We start from the raw sequence: 17067 nt of genomic DNA on the forward strand, positions 1-17067 counted from the left end.
ATGTGATGCATCAGGGTTCCAAGTACATCAATAACGTGTAAGAAACAAGTGGGGAGACCCAGACTCTTAGTGCACTCTCACATCTCATAAATGTCGGCCGGCCACCAGGCTGTGGCAAACTTACCGGCTCTCTCGGTTGGCGGACTTGTACTCAATGGCTATCATCAGGAGCTTGAGCTTCACAAAACACAGCCTGCAATGAGATGGAGAAACCTCCCAGTCAGTGCTTCTGAATGACCAGAGCCACACGACACTGTTATGACCCCTCCATTGCCCGATGCACTCATTATTCCAGGGACCTCCATTCCATAGTCACTGTGCCAAAGGGAGGGGGTGGGAGCGACACCTCCCCATCCTCCCCATTAAACCTGATTTCTCGCAAGTGATAAGGTGCTGAATGTTCAAAGTACAAATTGCACTCAGGTCTGGATGTCTAGACACAGACCCCAAGCAGGGATTTGTGCCTGGGGATTTATGCTGGGCCAGATTCATTAGTTACTCAGTCGGGTAGTAAAATGTTAACTGCAGGAGGAGGGAGGTATTTGGAGCAGCTGGACCTGTTATTTGGATTCCATTTCGGTCTTTTGTACAAATGGCTCATATTGTTGTTCCGAGCAGACCCCTGTGTGCTCAGAATGATGGTAATAATCCTTAGCCTCCGTGTAACTGCCCAGCACATGACTGTGGCACCGTCACTCTTGGCCTCATCCAAGCTGTCTCACCTCATCTGCCCGGTGCTCTCGCTTGCAGCCCAGCCTGCTTTGAGGTTGCCTCGTTCCTGCCTTGATGCGATTCCTCCCCCAGATGCCTTCTCTTCTTCCAACCCTTCCTCCCAGGCCCCCGTCAAGTCCAACCTTCTGTGCAGCTCTTCCGTAGCCCACCGCCACCCTCTGGCTCTCTGTTCCCAGAGAGCCACAACCTGCAACAACCTGCAACAATCTCCTTCAACCCGAAGTCAGCCGCACACTGGCTGTGGCTGCTCCCCGTTGCATTCTGTGTCTGAACTTTATCTCCTCAACCGGTGTGACTTCTTCAAGAGTCTGAGACTTATTTAGGGGCTCATGGGTGGCTCAGTCGGTTAAGATTCCGACTCCTGACTCTGGCTCAGGTCATGATCTCAGGGTTCGTGAGATCGAGCCCTGCATTGGGCTTGACAGCACAGAGCCTGTTTGGGATTCTGTCTCCCTCTCTCTCTCTCTCTCTCTCTCTCTCTCTGCCCCTCCCCCACTTGCTCTCTATCTCTCTCAAAAAAATAAATAAAAACAAAACTTAAAAACAAAAAAGTTTGGGACTCATTTGGAATTCCCCATAGTACTGTCCGTGGAACCACTGACACACAGAAGCTAAATAAATGAAAGGTTTTGCTTACTGGGGTTCTAAGAAAATAATAAAAGATCCAGTAAAGTATTTATGGGTAAAGATGTTCAAGGTGGTAATATTTATACAGAATAAAAAAAAAAGTTACCTAAATGTCCAATAATGAAGCAGTGGTTAAGTAAAGTATGGTACAATATGGTTTTAGCATTCAAGATGAGTTTTTGAAGAATATTTCAAGGTATAAGATTAATAAATGATTGTCATATAGATACAAACTTCTAAATTATTTGATACAATTAGGTGAAAATACATATTTATATACTCAAAGAAATAAAAGCACACACAAAAGAATTACATACATTCTATATGACAAGTATCAACAATGAGCATATGTTTTAAGGACTTTCTGGATAATAAAACATTGGCTGACTGATAGATTGAGAAGTGAGTTGATGGTTATTGATGGGTTGATGGCTGCAGCCCCAAAAGGGGGGAGGGGTGCGCCGGTTCACAAGTCAGGGCCGTCCTTGGTGCTCTCCTGTAATCCCTACAATATCCCTGAGAGAGAGAGAGAGAGAGAGATGGCCTCAGTTATTCCAACATCTACTTATATCTCTATATCACGGGTGATGAAACTGAGGCTCAGAACACCCATGTTAACTTGCCCAAGATCCCCAACTAATACCTGGCAGGATACACATCCTTAGCCCCAGGGAAGCCTATTTCTTACTGGGAGAGATAGATAAAAAGCAAATATACAAGTGGTAATACATTTCCAGAGGAGGAAAACACTGTGCAGAAAACAAAACAACCGAAGAGGACGAGGAGTACCTGGGAAGACCCATAAATACAAGGAACCAACTGGTGTTGCCAAGGGGGAGTGGGAGGAGGGTGGGCAAAATGGGTGAAGGGGAGTGGGAGGTACAGGCTTCCAGTTATGGACTGAATGAGTCAGGGGATGAAAGGCACAGCATAGGGAGTATTGTTGAAGGCACTGTATCGCGTTGTATGGTGACAGATGGTAGCTCCACCTGTGGTGAGCATGCAGCATAACACGCAGAACTGTCACAATGTTGTACACCTGAAACTAATGTCACACTGTGTGTCAACTATCCTCCAACAAAAACCCCCAAAACCAAAACAACCAACCAAACAAAAAAGAGCAACTGGGAAGATGTGTTATCTGCAGTGGCCCAAGAGGACCATCCTGAGAAAGTGAAGTTAGAGCACTGAGCCCTGGAGGTGATGAGAAGAGGCAGGCAATGAGGATCTGGAGAAAAATGTTTCCAGGGAATGGCAGCAGCAAGTGCAAGGGTCCCAAGGCAGGAAGGAACTTGGGGTGTCTGAAGATCAGCAACGAGGGCAGCTGGACTGCAGCAGGCTGAGCAAAGTCACAAGTGACAGTGATTAGGTCGGGGAGCTAGGCAGGAGCAAGTTTGTGAAGACTACTGGCCACAGCAATGAGTCTGCTGGTCTGTCATTTATTCTAAGTGAAATGGGAGGCTTCGGGCTGGTGTCAAATAGAAAAGTGACATAATCACGTGTGAGACTTTGTGGTTGTGTTGCTTGCAGGTAAGGGCTTGGTGAAGGCCTCATGCTCTCCGGTAGGAAGAAGACCGAATTGCTCATTCCTACATGTGAGGTCACGGTCTTCATATTGCTTTCAACAGACAGATTTCAAAGGACCACTTCATCTAGGCACATTTGGGCTCTCCCAGTGATTTGCAGGTTTGCTGATTCCTGCCAGCAGACTCTAATGACCTGGGCTTTGTGCTGATTACGCAGTTTGCTGAAACACCAATCCAGGTATCCAACTACAGCTGGAAAAACGCTCTTCTTAATTTATGTCCCATAGAGAACTGCTAACATGCACCCTTTATGGGGCTGTTACTTGTGGAGCTTAAATTGTTTAAAATATCAGATGGCTTATGCAATATTTGTTGAACCAAATTACCAGGGTAGGTAACCACTTTCTAATGTAAATAACAGCTAAGTGCCAAAATCTCAAGGAGAAAGCTGCTCTTAGCACATGTCACGAAGAGGCCGATATGCTGATACCCTATGAGCAGCTGGCCACTCTGTTTTGGGACTCTGTGGTTCATGGGATCATGGACCTTAATTGCTTTAATGACCTGATCCTGTTGGTAGAAGCAAAGAAATAGTCCACAGTAATGGTGAATTATGTCTTCCTAGGTACTACAATATCATTTACCAACTAGGTATAAAAAGAGAGAAGTTTTCCAATGCAGGATAGTCAGTAAAATCTACACGGCCTTGTGCACATTCCTTAACCTAGCAGGGTGGACCAAGGAGATCTCTGAGTCCTCTTTCATGACTTCCAAATCCGTATCTAAGATGACTGATTCTACACTGCTTTACAGAAGCCTCTTTTTAAGAAGCTCTTTGACCCAAACCCAGCCTTTACTCACTGGTCAAAGGGGGAGAGGGGAGGGACAGAGTGATGTCAACAAAGTAATCATATGCAAATAGTGCCACAACCATGGATTATCCGATTCAGGCCCGCCCTTCTCACAGAGATGACAAAGAGGGGCAACTTGCTCAAGGTCAAATGGCCTTTATGAAGAAAGGCCAAAAGTGGAAATTAAATCTCAGTGGTGGCCAGAAGCCCAGCATGGAGCATTAGGCAGTGCAGCATGTTTAAAAATTCAGAATGAGATACTAACAGGTGATTTCATATAAAAACTAGCCTTTCAGCTTTCCTTGATAAATCAATCATAAATAGCCACACTGGAGCCACATTCTGTATGGCTAAAAGGGACGTGAGCTTGATGCCCTTATACCTCTGGATGGGACATGTGCTCTCCACTATGCCAAGGTCCCTTGCACTCCTTACCCTACCTCCTCATTCTTCACTCTTTGTTGCTCACTCCTGCCTCCTACAGACACCTAAGTTTTTAATCTCTGCTCTAACTAGTATCTTCTGCATGTCCGCAAAAAGCACATCTTGAGTAATTTGCAATTTGCACTAGAAACAGAACTACATCCCCCCTATTAAACATCAGGTTTTTTTTGTTAGATCCTGCCACAGAGAGTTAGCCAATCTAGGGTGGTGGGCTCAAGTCTGCAGCAGAGGTACAGTCTCTGTTGGGGGGTCCTAGAGGTATGAACAGACCAAGGCTAGGAACAGGAGTGCTGGGGTGTGGTAATCACTTGTTTACTCATCTCTCTGCCCTCGAGTTGAGCTTCTTCAGTGCAAGACACATGCTTTGTCTCCCTGGAATTCTGCAAAGTGCAAAGAGTGCAAGGCGCATTTAATAAACGATGATTAAATGCAGGAATGACTGGGGAGCAGAATCTCATGAGGTGCTGGAAGTATACATAAGAGATAAAGTGGTAAACTAGGAAAGTCAAAGCAGGGAAGGCTTGTGAGTTGAGTATCAAATCCTGAAACCAGGTGGCTCTTAACTTGCTCATTAGAAGCAAAGAGACTGGAAAAGAAGGATATAGAAAAAAAGAATAGCAGCCATGTACTCTGGGGATCTCACATTCGCCTTGAATCAATGTGCCAAAATGCAAATACAATTCTAAGATACAGACAGCAATTTATCCTTGGGAATCTCTACAGATCCTCCTACAAGGGGTGTGCTTCTCAGAGCACATCTTCAGACCAGACAGGATTGATGTCCTGAGATTAAATATTTACTTGTATCATTGATACCATTGTTTTTTGTAAAGCAAAATAAGCTTTGCTCATCCAGTTCTTATAGTCCTTCTTATGGTTTTACTCAGTGTCTCCACATAGATAGGACCGGGGGTGGATGAGAAAGGGGCTTAGGTTGAGGGAGGGTATAAGAAAGAGAAGCGAGACCACCTTTACAATGGATAAACAGGATAAAATCAGCCATAAGTTAGCAGGAATTCAATTCTTGTTTCTAAAATAAAATGTCCCAATATGTCCAATGCAGGAAGTTGCTGCTGGTTGTGAAAATAATTACAGGGGAACAGAAATGACTTTTTTCCAGAAAAAAAAAAATGCCACTTGTCACAAAAAGGTCTTAAACCAGCAATCTGCAATAAAACTGTTGTAATAACAAGTTAGATTGCTTTCTTGGTAATTATTAAGTAGAGATCTACCAAATTTGACAATGACATTATATGAGGCCTTTTTTTTTTTAGTGCTAGCATCATCTGTTAAATACAGTAGTTTCAACCCAGATGTTCCTGAACAAAGGCTCTTAAGAATTAGAGTCCAACTGTTTCTACCTACCCAGAGGGACATAAATTGTTCTTGCCATTAAATCAGACTCCTTGACTAGAAAGATTGCTTGCTGATGTGAATTAAGCAGAGAAACCTGTCTCAGAACCTGTACTTTTGAATGTGCCCAAGAAGGGTGTGTGAAGATGTGGTTTGGGGCTGTTGAAGATGAGTCACCTAGGAGTGAGTGGGTGAAGAGAGAAGAGGTAGCTTTCATTGTGCCCTGCAAACCCAGCTTACCCTGAAATACAGGCCCCTCTTCTGCGATCCAGAGGGACCCTGGCAATGTCAGGCTGATGCATGTAATCAGAGTAGATGTGGATGTAAATACTGTGCATTGGGAAACCAGATCTTTAGGATCTAGGGGCTAGAATGAAAAAGATTCAGATTTAGGAGCTTTGATTTAAAATGATAGGCTCTCGAAATGGAAACATCTAGTTAAAGGAAATTTGAAACAGCAGGATTTATAAGACTCAGGACCAAGAAAAAGGAAGTGATTTAAAATGCTCATGGAGATGTTCAGATTTCATTTCCCAATAGCTTTGATAGAGGTGGAGCGGGCTTCAGAACACCCCCACCTCAAACACACACGCATGCGTACGCACACACACACACACACACACACACACTCACAATATCTCCACTACCACACCTGAGACACTTGATTTTATTAATAATTACATTCTTTGATATAGACAGCAAGCATTTGCCTAAAATATGAATAAATGCATTTTAGAAAACTGTATTACTATTATTAGTCAGAAACAAAATGTAAACTGTGTGTTTGTTATGTGGACCTAATATCAAGTGAAGCCCCTAACATCTCATTTCCAACGGACTGCCTCCTTGACCCTCCTGAAGAGAATTCTAGATGTGCCACTGTCTCTGTGGCCTTCGATTAAAAGTTTAACAGATTTTAGGGGCACCTGGGTGGCTCAGGCAGTTAAGCATGTGACTCTTGATTTCAGCTCAGGTCATGATCTCATGGTTCATGGATTTAAGCCCCATATTGGGCTCTGCACTGACATTGTGGAGCCTGCTTGGGATTCTCTCTCTCTCTCTCTCTCTCTCTCTCTCTCTGTCTCTCTCTCCATCTCTCTATTCCCCTCTCCCCCGCCTCTCTCTCCCTCAAAACTTAAAAAAAAAGTTTTAACAGTTTTTAGGGTCATTTGTTTATTCACTAACATGTAGAAAGATTACTGGTCATCTCTGGGTCTCTGTAGTAGAAATCATCATAAATATTGTATTCCTATCTGTGTTCATAAATGTTGTCTTAACTACAATACCATCCCTCAAATAATTGGATGAATAGGGCCACTTTGTTCAGGAAAAATATTTTTTAAAGATGAGACTTGAGTCCCTCCACAATTTCTCACAAAATTCTCATTTCTGCAGCCTGGCTAAATGAATCCATCAAATAACAATCAGGCTTGCCAGCTTCTCTCTGCTCCATGTTCAAATTCAGAAATCCTTCCCTAAAATCTACTGATCTGCTAGAACTCAAGTTCAAGTGGCTCTAGTTTTCATTTTACAGGAGACCCAGCTTTCCCCAGGTAGTCTTAAATCTCCCTCAAGCAGCTTCACTGGAAAGATCTGTCCATGCAGAACAACACAGCACGAGAGCATGATTTTCTTCTTGTTTAGGAGCCCTGAATGCAGGTGGACGAGGGGATGGAGAAGCCCCCTCCAACCTCCACACTGTCTTCAGTCATCACAAAAGCATCCATGCTCATATCTAGACCGAGGGCAGAACTCCTGCCCTGTAGCACCGCGAAGATCTGACCAGAGTTCCCCCAAGTTACCCAGGCATTAAATACTCCACATCAAATCTGAATTTTAACTACTCCATCAGCTGCAGGGGGACAGAGAGAGACACACTGTATTTTAAATACATCTTTTGTCCTAATCCCCTCTGAGCTGTAAAACCCAATACAATTAAGCTTTTATATTTTGCAAGCGATGAATGACTGACTAATACCCTCACTGAGAAAGCCAGGACCTGGAACATGGTGTTCTTGCCATAACCTAACCTCAGAACCTGTGGTTTCCTCCTGCTCCTCCTTCCCCACTTCTCTGGTCTCCCCTCTGCCTTCACTTTCTTGTCTGGAGGCAGACAAAAAAAACTCTGTCGCTGTTTCCCCCTGAAAACATCACACGTCAAAAGAAATCTGATTTGTCTCTTTCTCCCATCTAAAAGGGAAATCAGTTTGCTCTTGTTGGAAAATCGGAGAGATGCTATGTGGCTCCCAGCCTCCCAACTGCCTACTGCTTAGAATTCCCTCTTCCCTCTTTATTCCCTCTCTGAATCCAATCTCCTTACAAGACACAGCTCAAGTGTCTTCTCTTCTAGGAAGCCTCTCCTGCCCACCCCCCAGCCTACAGGGAGTTCTCACCCCCTCTCTCAGCCTCTGTCCTCCAGTGTGCACCCATCAAATACTTCTCCACAGGTGCTTAGTTCTCTCTGAGGATGGGTATTCTTTCTTTCTTTTTTTCCAAATGTTTATTTATTTATTTTGAGAGAGAGCACATGCACACGTGTGAGTGGGGGAGGGGCAGAGAGGGAGGGATACAGAATCTCAAGCAGGCTCCACGCTGTCAGCACAGAGCCTGACTCGGGGCTCAATCTCATGAACCATGAGATCATGACCTCAGCCGAATCAAGAGTCGGATGCTTAACCGTCTGAGCCACCCAGGTGCCCTGGGTATTATTTTTCTTCGCCAGACTTAAAACTCTCTGAAAGCAGCCACTGTAGGGAAACAGAGTTCTTTACTTTTCACTTTTAAGTACTGTCATTAATCCTTTAATTAATCCTTGATTAAATCTAATTGCAGTTTCCTTTAGAGATGGCACCATGCCTGGCACACTGCACACATATCCTAAGTTTATTAAAAATCGAGTCGACTGACTGGCTGGTGACTGACAGACCACTGACTGACCGCAGAACTTTTCTAGAGGGTAAGAGTAAATACAACCTGGAAATGCCACAATGTAATCCCTTTCTTTCTTGGTGCTTATGTTGTACTTGATGGGACAGGACTGGAGGAGGTGGGAAAAGATGAGGTGGGAGAGGGAAAAGAATATCAGCACTATTGAGAGATAAGTAATGTTCCTATTTCAGAGATGAGGATACTGGGGTAAACACCATGCGCAAAGTCAGGCAGCTGGTAACTATCAGAGGAAGGAGGTATGGAGAAATCAAATACCTTGTCCCAAATTACACATCCACCAAGTGGCTGCTCTGAGGGTTTGAGATTCCAGGGTCACACTCTACAATATCAAGCATCATCCTATTATGGGGACCGGTCAAATACAAGACCCTTTAGTGGCAAACATGGCCTCAGACAGCAGCTCCTTGATTCCTGCAGGCTTGGTGCTGGCCCCTCGCACCCTCCATGGTCCCTTGCTGAAGAAGGTGGGGAATGGGAGGGAGAGGGAGCAGGTGGTTTTGTGGTGTTCAGAGCACAGTGGATGGCACCTTCTCTTTCAGATCCCAAAGCTCCTTTGCCTTGATCGTACTTTCACACAGACCCAGGGGCAAGCCAGCTATGCAAAATGAAGGGGGGTTGCTTAGGAGTTGCTGGCTCTTAAAAGGAACACCCTAAGGGCATCCTGGGGAAGGTCTAGGACATAGCCACCATGATCTTGCCAACAAAGCCAAGAGGCACCTTTGTGGGTTGCATCCTGAATTGTCCTTATTTCTTCTGTGCATCTTGGCACTGAGCGCTTCTCTGTTCTCTGCAGCCTGAAGTTGCTCTCATGATGTCCAGTGGAAATCTCACCAAGAGCATTAAAGGGCTCAGCACCCCCATGCCTTTTTCCTATACTGATTTGGATAAGGCATGGAGAGAGGGCAGAGCAGTCAGGAGTGTGCCTGGCGTGGCAGAGTGTAGATTCAGCCTGTCTTCCAGGAGATTGAAGAAAATGTGAAGCAGGAATGGTGGCAAGGAAACTCACACAAAAGCCCAAATGTTAACATTAGCTTGTCAAATATGGCCCACCTATAATTCTATGATTTGCCTAAAATCAGAGAGAAACATTCCAGTGACTGAGCCCAAAGTGCGGAGTAAGGGGAGCTTATTCCAGCCTGTGGTGTAGGGGGATGAGGCAGGAGGGGGTAGGGGGAGGCCCCAGGCATCAGACTTTGAATCAGAATCACCTGCCTTTGCTTACGAAAAAAAGTACAGATGTGGGGGACTCCCCCAGATATTAAAATCTGGAGATGGAGCCTAGAAATCTCTCCACTTACTACACTCCCCGGGAGATTCTTAATTAGCCAGCTTTCCTCCAGCAGCTCCTCCAAGCTGCTCTCAATTACACAGGCCCAGCATCAGACCCCTGGCTCTGTCACTTGTGCACTAGGTGGCTTTGGAGGGGCACCAACATCCTCTGAGTCCCAGTGTCCTTGTTCATAAACCAGGAAGTGTGGCATTAATAGAAACCACAGGATTGCTGTGTGGCTAAAATGAGAAGACATAAATGAAATATTTAGAAATGGTACCGTGTTTTGTCTAAGTTAGTGACACACGGAACAAAGGTGCATCTTCTGATGACACACGCAGTGAGGCCACAAGGCCGGTGCCCAGAAGTCTGAGGACATAGCTGGTGTGAGTCTCCCCCGGGCAAGAGGGAACACCTCTCCGCTAGAAATTTTTAAAAAGCTTGCCTTGTGGGGGCCTTCCGGCCCTCCTGCCTCTCCTCTTCCCCACTCTGTTCTCTGGGGAAATAACTTCAAATTTCATCCGTGTATCCTGCTCCCTTATCTTTCCACAGAACGTTTCTCCCGGCTTCTGAGAAAACTCCAAGCTCTCCTGGGCGGTGATCCCACCCTGCAAGGGGGCATACTGCCAGCTAGGGGAAGAGCAAATTTATTTCTTTTCATGCTTTAAGACGTTATTGGCTGCATATTGTTTTAATGCAGCACATAATTACAGAAACCGCTCTGAAAATCTGTATATTTTATCTGTGCTTTATTGTCCCCAGAATATTCCCCAATTCTTTTTCTTCTACATGAACCAGCTTAAAATATATTTCAGCGTCCTTTATGTCATCTCGAAATTGAATAGCCAATTCTTACTGTAATGAAAATACTTATGCGCCAGCCCGGTGATATACAACACTACACTCTAATTACGGCTGTGCTTTAATTAACCTGAATTGAAGAGTGTTATCATTAAACTGCTGGTAACTTTGAGTTATGGCTTTTCTTTAATTTAAAGTAGAAAACACAGATAATTAAGCCTCCAGATAATCAAATGCTTGAGGAGAGCTTCAATGTTTTGGGATGTTCCTAAATCTCATTAAATGTCCTTTCTTTATTGATTATTCCTACCTCTGCTGTATCATTGTGTTAAACGAATAATAGCACTAAGTTGAACACATTCTCACTCACATCAGAAGTTTGTGGGTTTTTTTTTTTTTTTTTGTATTCTAGAAGCTGTGCTGAACAAATATTAAATTCTCTGACAACGAGGTGTGTCTGAAAGATTCTCTCCTCCTCAGGACATGATCTAAACATGCAAATCCATCAAAGGAAATATTTACAGCAGCCACTAGTGTCCAGCTCTTGAGCTGGCTCCGAAGGGCAGTGAAGTTTCACACCACCCAGGGAGTTCTTGACAAAGTCACATGGCAGTGGGGCCAGGCCCAGGGTATCAATGCAGATCTGGCCTGGTTTAAGACAACAGAGAGGGGAGGACCTACACTAACTCCTTCTTTACAACAAATTAGAGCCAATTAGCATCTGGTAGAAATGCAAGTGCACATCAGGTTTTCAAGAGAGGCCAAAAATCTGGTTTTTATGTGAAATACCACTATTTTGAAATATTCGCAATTAACTGTTAAGAAATGAAACACTGCACAGGGCACTTAAGGGAGTCAAATTTACCTTGTGGGTATCCCAGTTGCAGCCTCTAGGGGGAGCAATTCTAACCTTGCGGTTTAATGCTCTTAAAACAAACTGACTTGGTATTCCGCAGCAGAGTTAAGAAAAGCAATGGGAATGCAGGCTTCCGAGGAAGCACTCATGATAGATATAAACACTGGTCAAGCCAGGGAAAATCAACAGCCAAGGAGGGCATCTTCACACACACCTCTGCTAATGCCCCCAATGCCATAGGACCCCTCTGGGCATTGGCATCTTCACACACACCTCTGCTAATGCCCCCAATGCCATAGGACCCCTCTGGGCATTGGCAGCTTTGCCGTGTGCTCAGACCACCCCTACATTATATAGGAGGCCTCCATTTTTTTTTTTTTTTAAACATAGAACCAGCTTCTATTAAAAGTCTTGAATTCTCCTGGGCTTTCTATCCTAGGCAGTCCAAACCCCAAGGTGGAGAAAATCCCCTGGGACAGCCTCAATGTTCCAGGACCTGAAGCCTCTGAATGGTTAACTTCTTTCTGTGGCAGAAAGAGAAATAGCTCTCACAGAAAGGAACACATGGGAGTTACAATAGGGCATCCATTTTCAGAAAATAACTCCTTCCGAATCAATTACCTATTCACTTTTCCAGTCCATTTAGCGTTTAAACTTTCGCTTAGAGACAGGATGGGAAATTTCAGTAAAGAGCCAAACCGTTTTGGATTGTTTAGGGTCTGGGCCCAGGGACAGACACAGTACACCTGCTGTGTTCTGTGACAGGAGTCTCCAGGTAAACACCACCTCCCAGGTGCTCTGTCCCCTCTCTGCTGTGCACAGAACAGAAAGCTAGAAGACAGAAGAGCCCAAGGGTCCCCAGTTCTATCCTTTTTAGACCTCCCTTTCCAGAAGGTGGGTTTCATTTGTAGGTACTCAGCACAAGGGAATAGCTTTTCATCCTCAGCCCAGTGGTTCCAAGATTCCCCTATTTCTGCCCAGTTTTTACCAGCAAGACTGAGGTTATCAAATCTTTTGCTAAAGTGTCAATGGATTAACAAGGCTTAATGTTTCAACATTCCCAGGGAGTTTATGCTTTCATAGGGGACAAAACCCCTGTTTGACTTGCACCCAACATTTGAGATTCCAAGTGGGAAATCTAAGGCATCATCATGATGGAAGTTTCTCAGGGTCCAGGACCCATGTAACTCTTGAGTTCATATCCCTTAAATGATCACCTATGCTACTTTGAGGGGCCATGGCCAGCTGGGGCTGCCTCTTGTTCAAATCCATCCTGCTGAGCCAATAATAAGGAAAAGCTAAGCCTTCTCATTGTCATAACATGGTGGTTGTTCATGTCAGGAGCTAAATTGCTAAGAGCTTCTCAAGGCCTCCTTCCATACATTTGGTTCCACATTTCCTCAGCAGTATTTGAATGCACTTTGAATAAAGGCTTCTCAGATGTCTCTATGATCTGATTTGACTGAAAGATATTAAAATTCCTTTCATCAAGGAGCAGGCAAGATTTGTTTTCATCCTGGTAAAAAGACATGGGTTCCTGCCACCCATCATACTTGTGTCTACACCACAGGAGCCTAATTCAAGACATGCAGGAACACTGTGGTTCATAATTTAATGCAAATGATGGATCTAAGTATAAGGTTCTCAGAGCTGTGGGGAAAAGTAGGGCCAGCAGAAATCCCCAAAGCAGAGACCATGTAATGACCCACCTTCCTGTTCACCACACAAGACAGAGCACACAGGTTACCCTCAGTAATTGTTGAGTACCCCAGCTGTATTGGGCAGGCGTAAGGTGTCTTCCCTGAAAGGGGCACATTAAATACCCCTGAGAGCCAAAGAGCACATGGTTAATGGTCACTTACTCACAAACAGTAGGGAAGGACAGACCCACGAAGGCACTGGAGAGATATTCTGTGTACATTTCATTTGAGACTCCTTCCAAGTAGTATTTCTGCCACGTGTCTTCCTCAATCTAGAGAGAAGAACACAGGAGGTTCAAGATATGACAGCACACTATAAAAGGAAAACCAGAGTTTACCATCTGGCAAATGAATGAATGCCCTAGTTATGTGATGGTGACTGTCTTCAGCAGCCAGGACCACAACCACATCGTCCACGTGAAGCTTTCCATGCTCCTAAGCTCTTAGAATGGAAGTACATCCTCTCTAAAGCACCATTTTTCTAACCTGTATGCTTTTCAAGGGTGTGAAGCATGGGCATTCACCCACAATACTGGTGGGCAAGTAAATCGATACAAATGCTTTGAAGAGCAATTTTGCAAGTGTTATAAAAATTTTTTAAAGGACATGTTCTCTTACACAACCATTCCATTTTAAGTATTCATACCAAAGAAACAAATAGACACATATACAGAGACATATGTATAAGAACATCCTTTCTATTAATAAAAAATTGGAAAAAAACACAAATGGTACATTTTTCAATGGAATACAAAGAAATAATTAAAAATGATGGTGAAAATGTATATCTGTTCATATAGCAATTATGTAAAAATTACCAAATAATGTTAGTAGTCTGACCCTATTAAAATACCCTATAATTATCTGAATGCTTGTAAAGCCATAGAAAAATCTAGAAAACTTTATACTAAAACACTAACCATTTCTTGTAAAGCCATAGAAAAATCTAGAAAACTTTATACTAAAACACTAACACTAACTATCTCTGAGTGGAAGACTAACACTTTTCTCTATAGATTTCTGAGTTGTCTGAAGGCTTTTACAATGAATGTGTGTGTGTGTGTGTGTGTGTGTGTGTGTGTGCATATATATACATAAAAAATAAAACAATAACACAATAGAACAATACGTATATTTCTACTTTGGGAAAAAAAAGATTTTTCCAACCACACACTGAGTATTACAAAAAGTAAAATGTTGTTTCAGACAGGCTTTACCCCAGATTTCATTAAAATGTGTCTTTTTTCCTAATTTATCAAGCTCTACTGGTTTTCCCAACAACCCTCTTCATGCTAAGCATTTCTAGAAGGATTTTACATTGGAAGTGATCTTTAAAAATTAAAGAGTGAGTAACAACAAGAATGCTGAGCCCCTATAGGAGGCCAAAGACCTTGGGATTCCCAAGGCAGGCAGACTGAGTAGTCCCTGGGAGTCTGTAGGCTGTGGCCTCCCATGTATACCTCTACATAAGGTGAGGAGATGAGAGGCACCTTCCCAGCCAACAGGAAGTGACTCCTTACAATTTCTTGGGCTGATGCTGAATTAAAAGGCATCTTGCCTATGGCCCATAATCAGTTAGCTAGGGGAAATGCAATGCTAGAAGTTGAAAAAGACTTGGAAACAGTGGGAAATGAACACCTACCATCTACTGGGTGACACCCTGGAATACAAAAAAGGCAGGACTCATTTAGAAATAAATTGAATGCTCCCTGCTTCTATGCTATTTGCCTGCTTTGTGCAAGTCTGGGTGATTAGAGTATGTGGGTTAACCTCATTAGTTTGAGCTGCTTCTAACCTACTCCCACACATTAGACATTAGCTATGCAGTGCTGCTGGGTATGGGCTGTTTATCTACAAATTGGTCTTCCCCAGAGTGGGGTCTTTAAAAAAAAAGCACTCAACCATTTCTACTGCTAAACTGTATGATTTTTAAAAATTAACTGCAATGTGTTTAACTAAGCATAAACTTTTTAATTTCCCTGAATCATAAGATTTCAACTTTTTTTTCAAATAAAAGATATTTTGACTTTATAAGCAAAGGCCATTAATTCTAACTAATTTGAAGAAAGCCTAGTCTGCATTAGTAAATAATTTGAAATATAGAATAGTTGGGGAATTATAGTATCATAATTTGTTTTATTGGTAAATAGGATACTACATGAAGAATTGCCAATGATAAATCCTCATGGTAGAGCTTCATGGGAAAATAGTGTTTTTGAAATGGAAGAATTCAGCCTATTCTTTCAGCAGAGACATTCCCTTTATAATGTGTTATGTTACTAGTTTAATCTGATTTTCAAAGCAATGAAAATAGGAGCCTTTATCTCGATTATTATTGATTGGTGGTGGTATTCCTCAGTTAATATAATTTTAATATGGTCCTTTTAGTTATGGCCAGTATTTTCATACCTCTGTATCCTAATAGAACTATTCTTTTTTTTTAACATTTCCTTTTTTTAAAAAAAAATTATTTTTATTTATGTATTTATTTATATTTATTTATTTTTAATGTTTTTAATATTTATTTATTTTTTTGAGAGAGACAGACAGAATACGAGTGGGTTAGGGGCAGAGAGAGAGGGAGACGGTTTCCCAAGTAGGCTCCAGGCTCCAAGCTGTCAGCACAGAGCCTGACACGGGGCTCGAACTCATGAGCTGTGAGATCATGACCTGAGCCCAAGTCGGATGCTCAACCGACTAAGCCACCCAGGTGCCCCTATTTATTTATTTTTGAGAGAGAGTGGGGGCAGAGGGAGAAAGAGAGAGAATCCCAAGAAGACTCTGCATTGTCAGTGCAGAGCCCAACATGGGGCTCAAATTCATGAACCCAGAGATCATGACCTAAGCTGAAATCAAAAGTCAGATGATTAGCTGACCCAGCCACCCAACAGCCCTTGCAACTACTCTATAGACCAAATTTTATTGTAAGTTAATCATTAAATATTTTTATTAAGTAGACACAAATTTTTGCAGGATAATAGTATTATTCATGTTTGTTTTGAACATAGCAAATGTTCATTCAATTATTCATTCAGCAAAGACTTACTGAGCATATTCAGTATCTATTCAGGACCTATTCCAGTTGCTGATTAGATCTTATTTAAATGGGTATTTATTTTCCCATTTTTTTTTCTCTTTGCTGGAAGAAGCACCAGATGTCTAGCTAAGATATCTAACCAGATATACCTTTTCCTGATTTTTTCCCATATTTTTCTTTCTGCAGGTTTTGCCTTTGTGGCTGATCAAAAACACTTAAGGGATTCAATGTCAAATAACTGGGAAAAAAAACATACAGAACTTTTCTGGAAAGCAAAATGCCTCTTCTACATCTATCTGTGGATTCTGAGATGGTATCTGCAATGCTAGATAGAGTAGCACTGAAGGGACTGTTTAAACACTGAGAGGTTTCACTTCATTGCTTAAGATTTTTGCTTAAGATTGCCACATCTTTAACACTATTTCTATATAGATAAGCCAACATGTTTTTGAGATTCCTAACAAAGGTGTTCTGGGGCACCAGGGTGGCTCAGTCAGTTGAGTATACGACTCCTGATTTCGGCTCAGGTCATGATCTCATGGTTCGTGAGTTCAAGCCTCGTGTCAAGCTCTGTGCTGACAGTGCAATATCTATAATTGTAAGGGCAGAAGAACCAGTAATTATAATGAATCCTAAGACCTTTTAATCCTTAAGGGCAAGAATGACAAGTTGTGACAGATCAACAATAAGAACAGGCTAATCACATCAGGAGAATCAGGAAATGAGCCCCAACCCAGGACACTGACACCACAGCACACAGCAGGCTCAGACAAGAGAACCTCAATCTTCATCCCAAGGCAAGGGCTCAAACTATCTATCACTTCTTACCAAGGTTTACCTTTCTAAGTCTCAAACCTGGCATCTTTGGCTGAAAAAACAAAACTGAAAGTACATATTCTTTTACCTTTGTCAGCAGTAAAG

At 42.8% G+C, this 17067-nt stretch overlaps 1 protein-coding gene across 8 annotated transcripts in view; it reads right to left on the bottom strand.

Annotated features, from left to right (window-relative positions):
- Nucleotides 1–17067, bottom strand: part of KCNMA1 (potassium calcium-activated channel subfamily M alpha 1) — a 726269-nt gene that overhangs the window by 146709 nt on the left and 562493 nt on the right. For all 8 annotated transcript variants that reach the window (XM_042909283.1, XM_042909282.1, XM_042909285.1 and 5 more), the window contains 2 exons: nucleotides 13272–13381; nucleotides 125–193 (listed from right to left, as the gene is read on the bottom strand). In XM_042909283.1, coding sequence (XP_042765217.1) covers nucleotides 125–193; nucleotides 13272–13381 — 179 coding nt within the window. The remainder of the gene's footprint in view (nucleotides 1–124; nucleotides 194–13271; nucleotides 13382–17067) is intronic.

The sequence above is a fragment of the Panthera leo genome, chromosome D2 (assembly GCF_018350215.1).
Source record: "Panthera leo isolate Ple1 chromosome D2, P.leo_Ple1_pat1.1, whole genome shotgun sequence".
In the NCBI taxonomy this organism is placed as follows: domain Eukaryota; kingdom Metazoa; phylum Chordata; class Mammalia; order Carnivora; family Felidae; genus Panthera; species Panthera leo.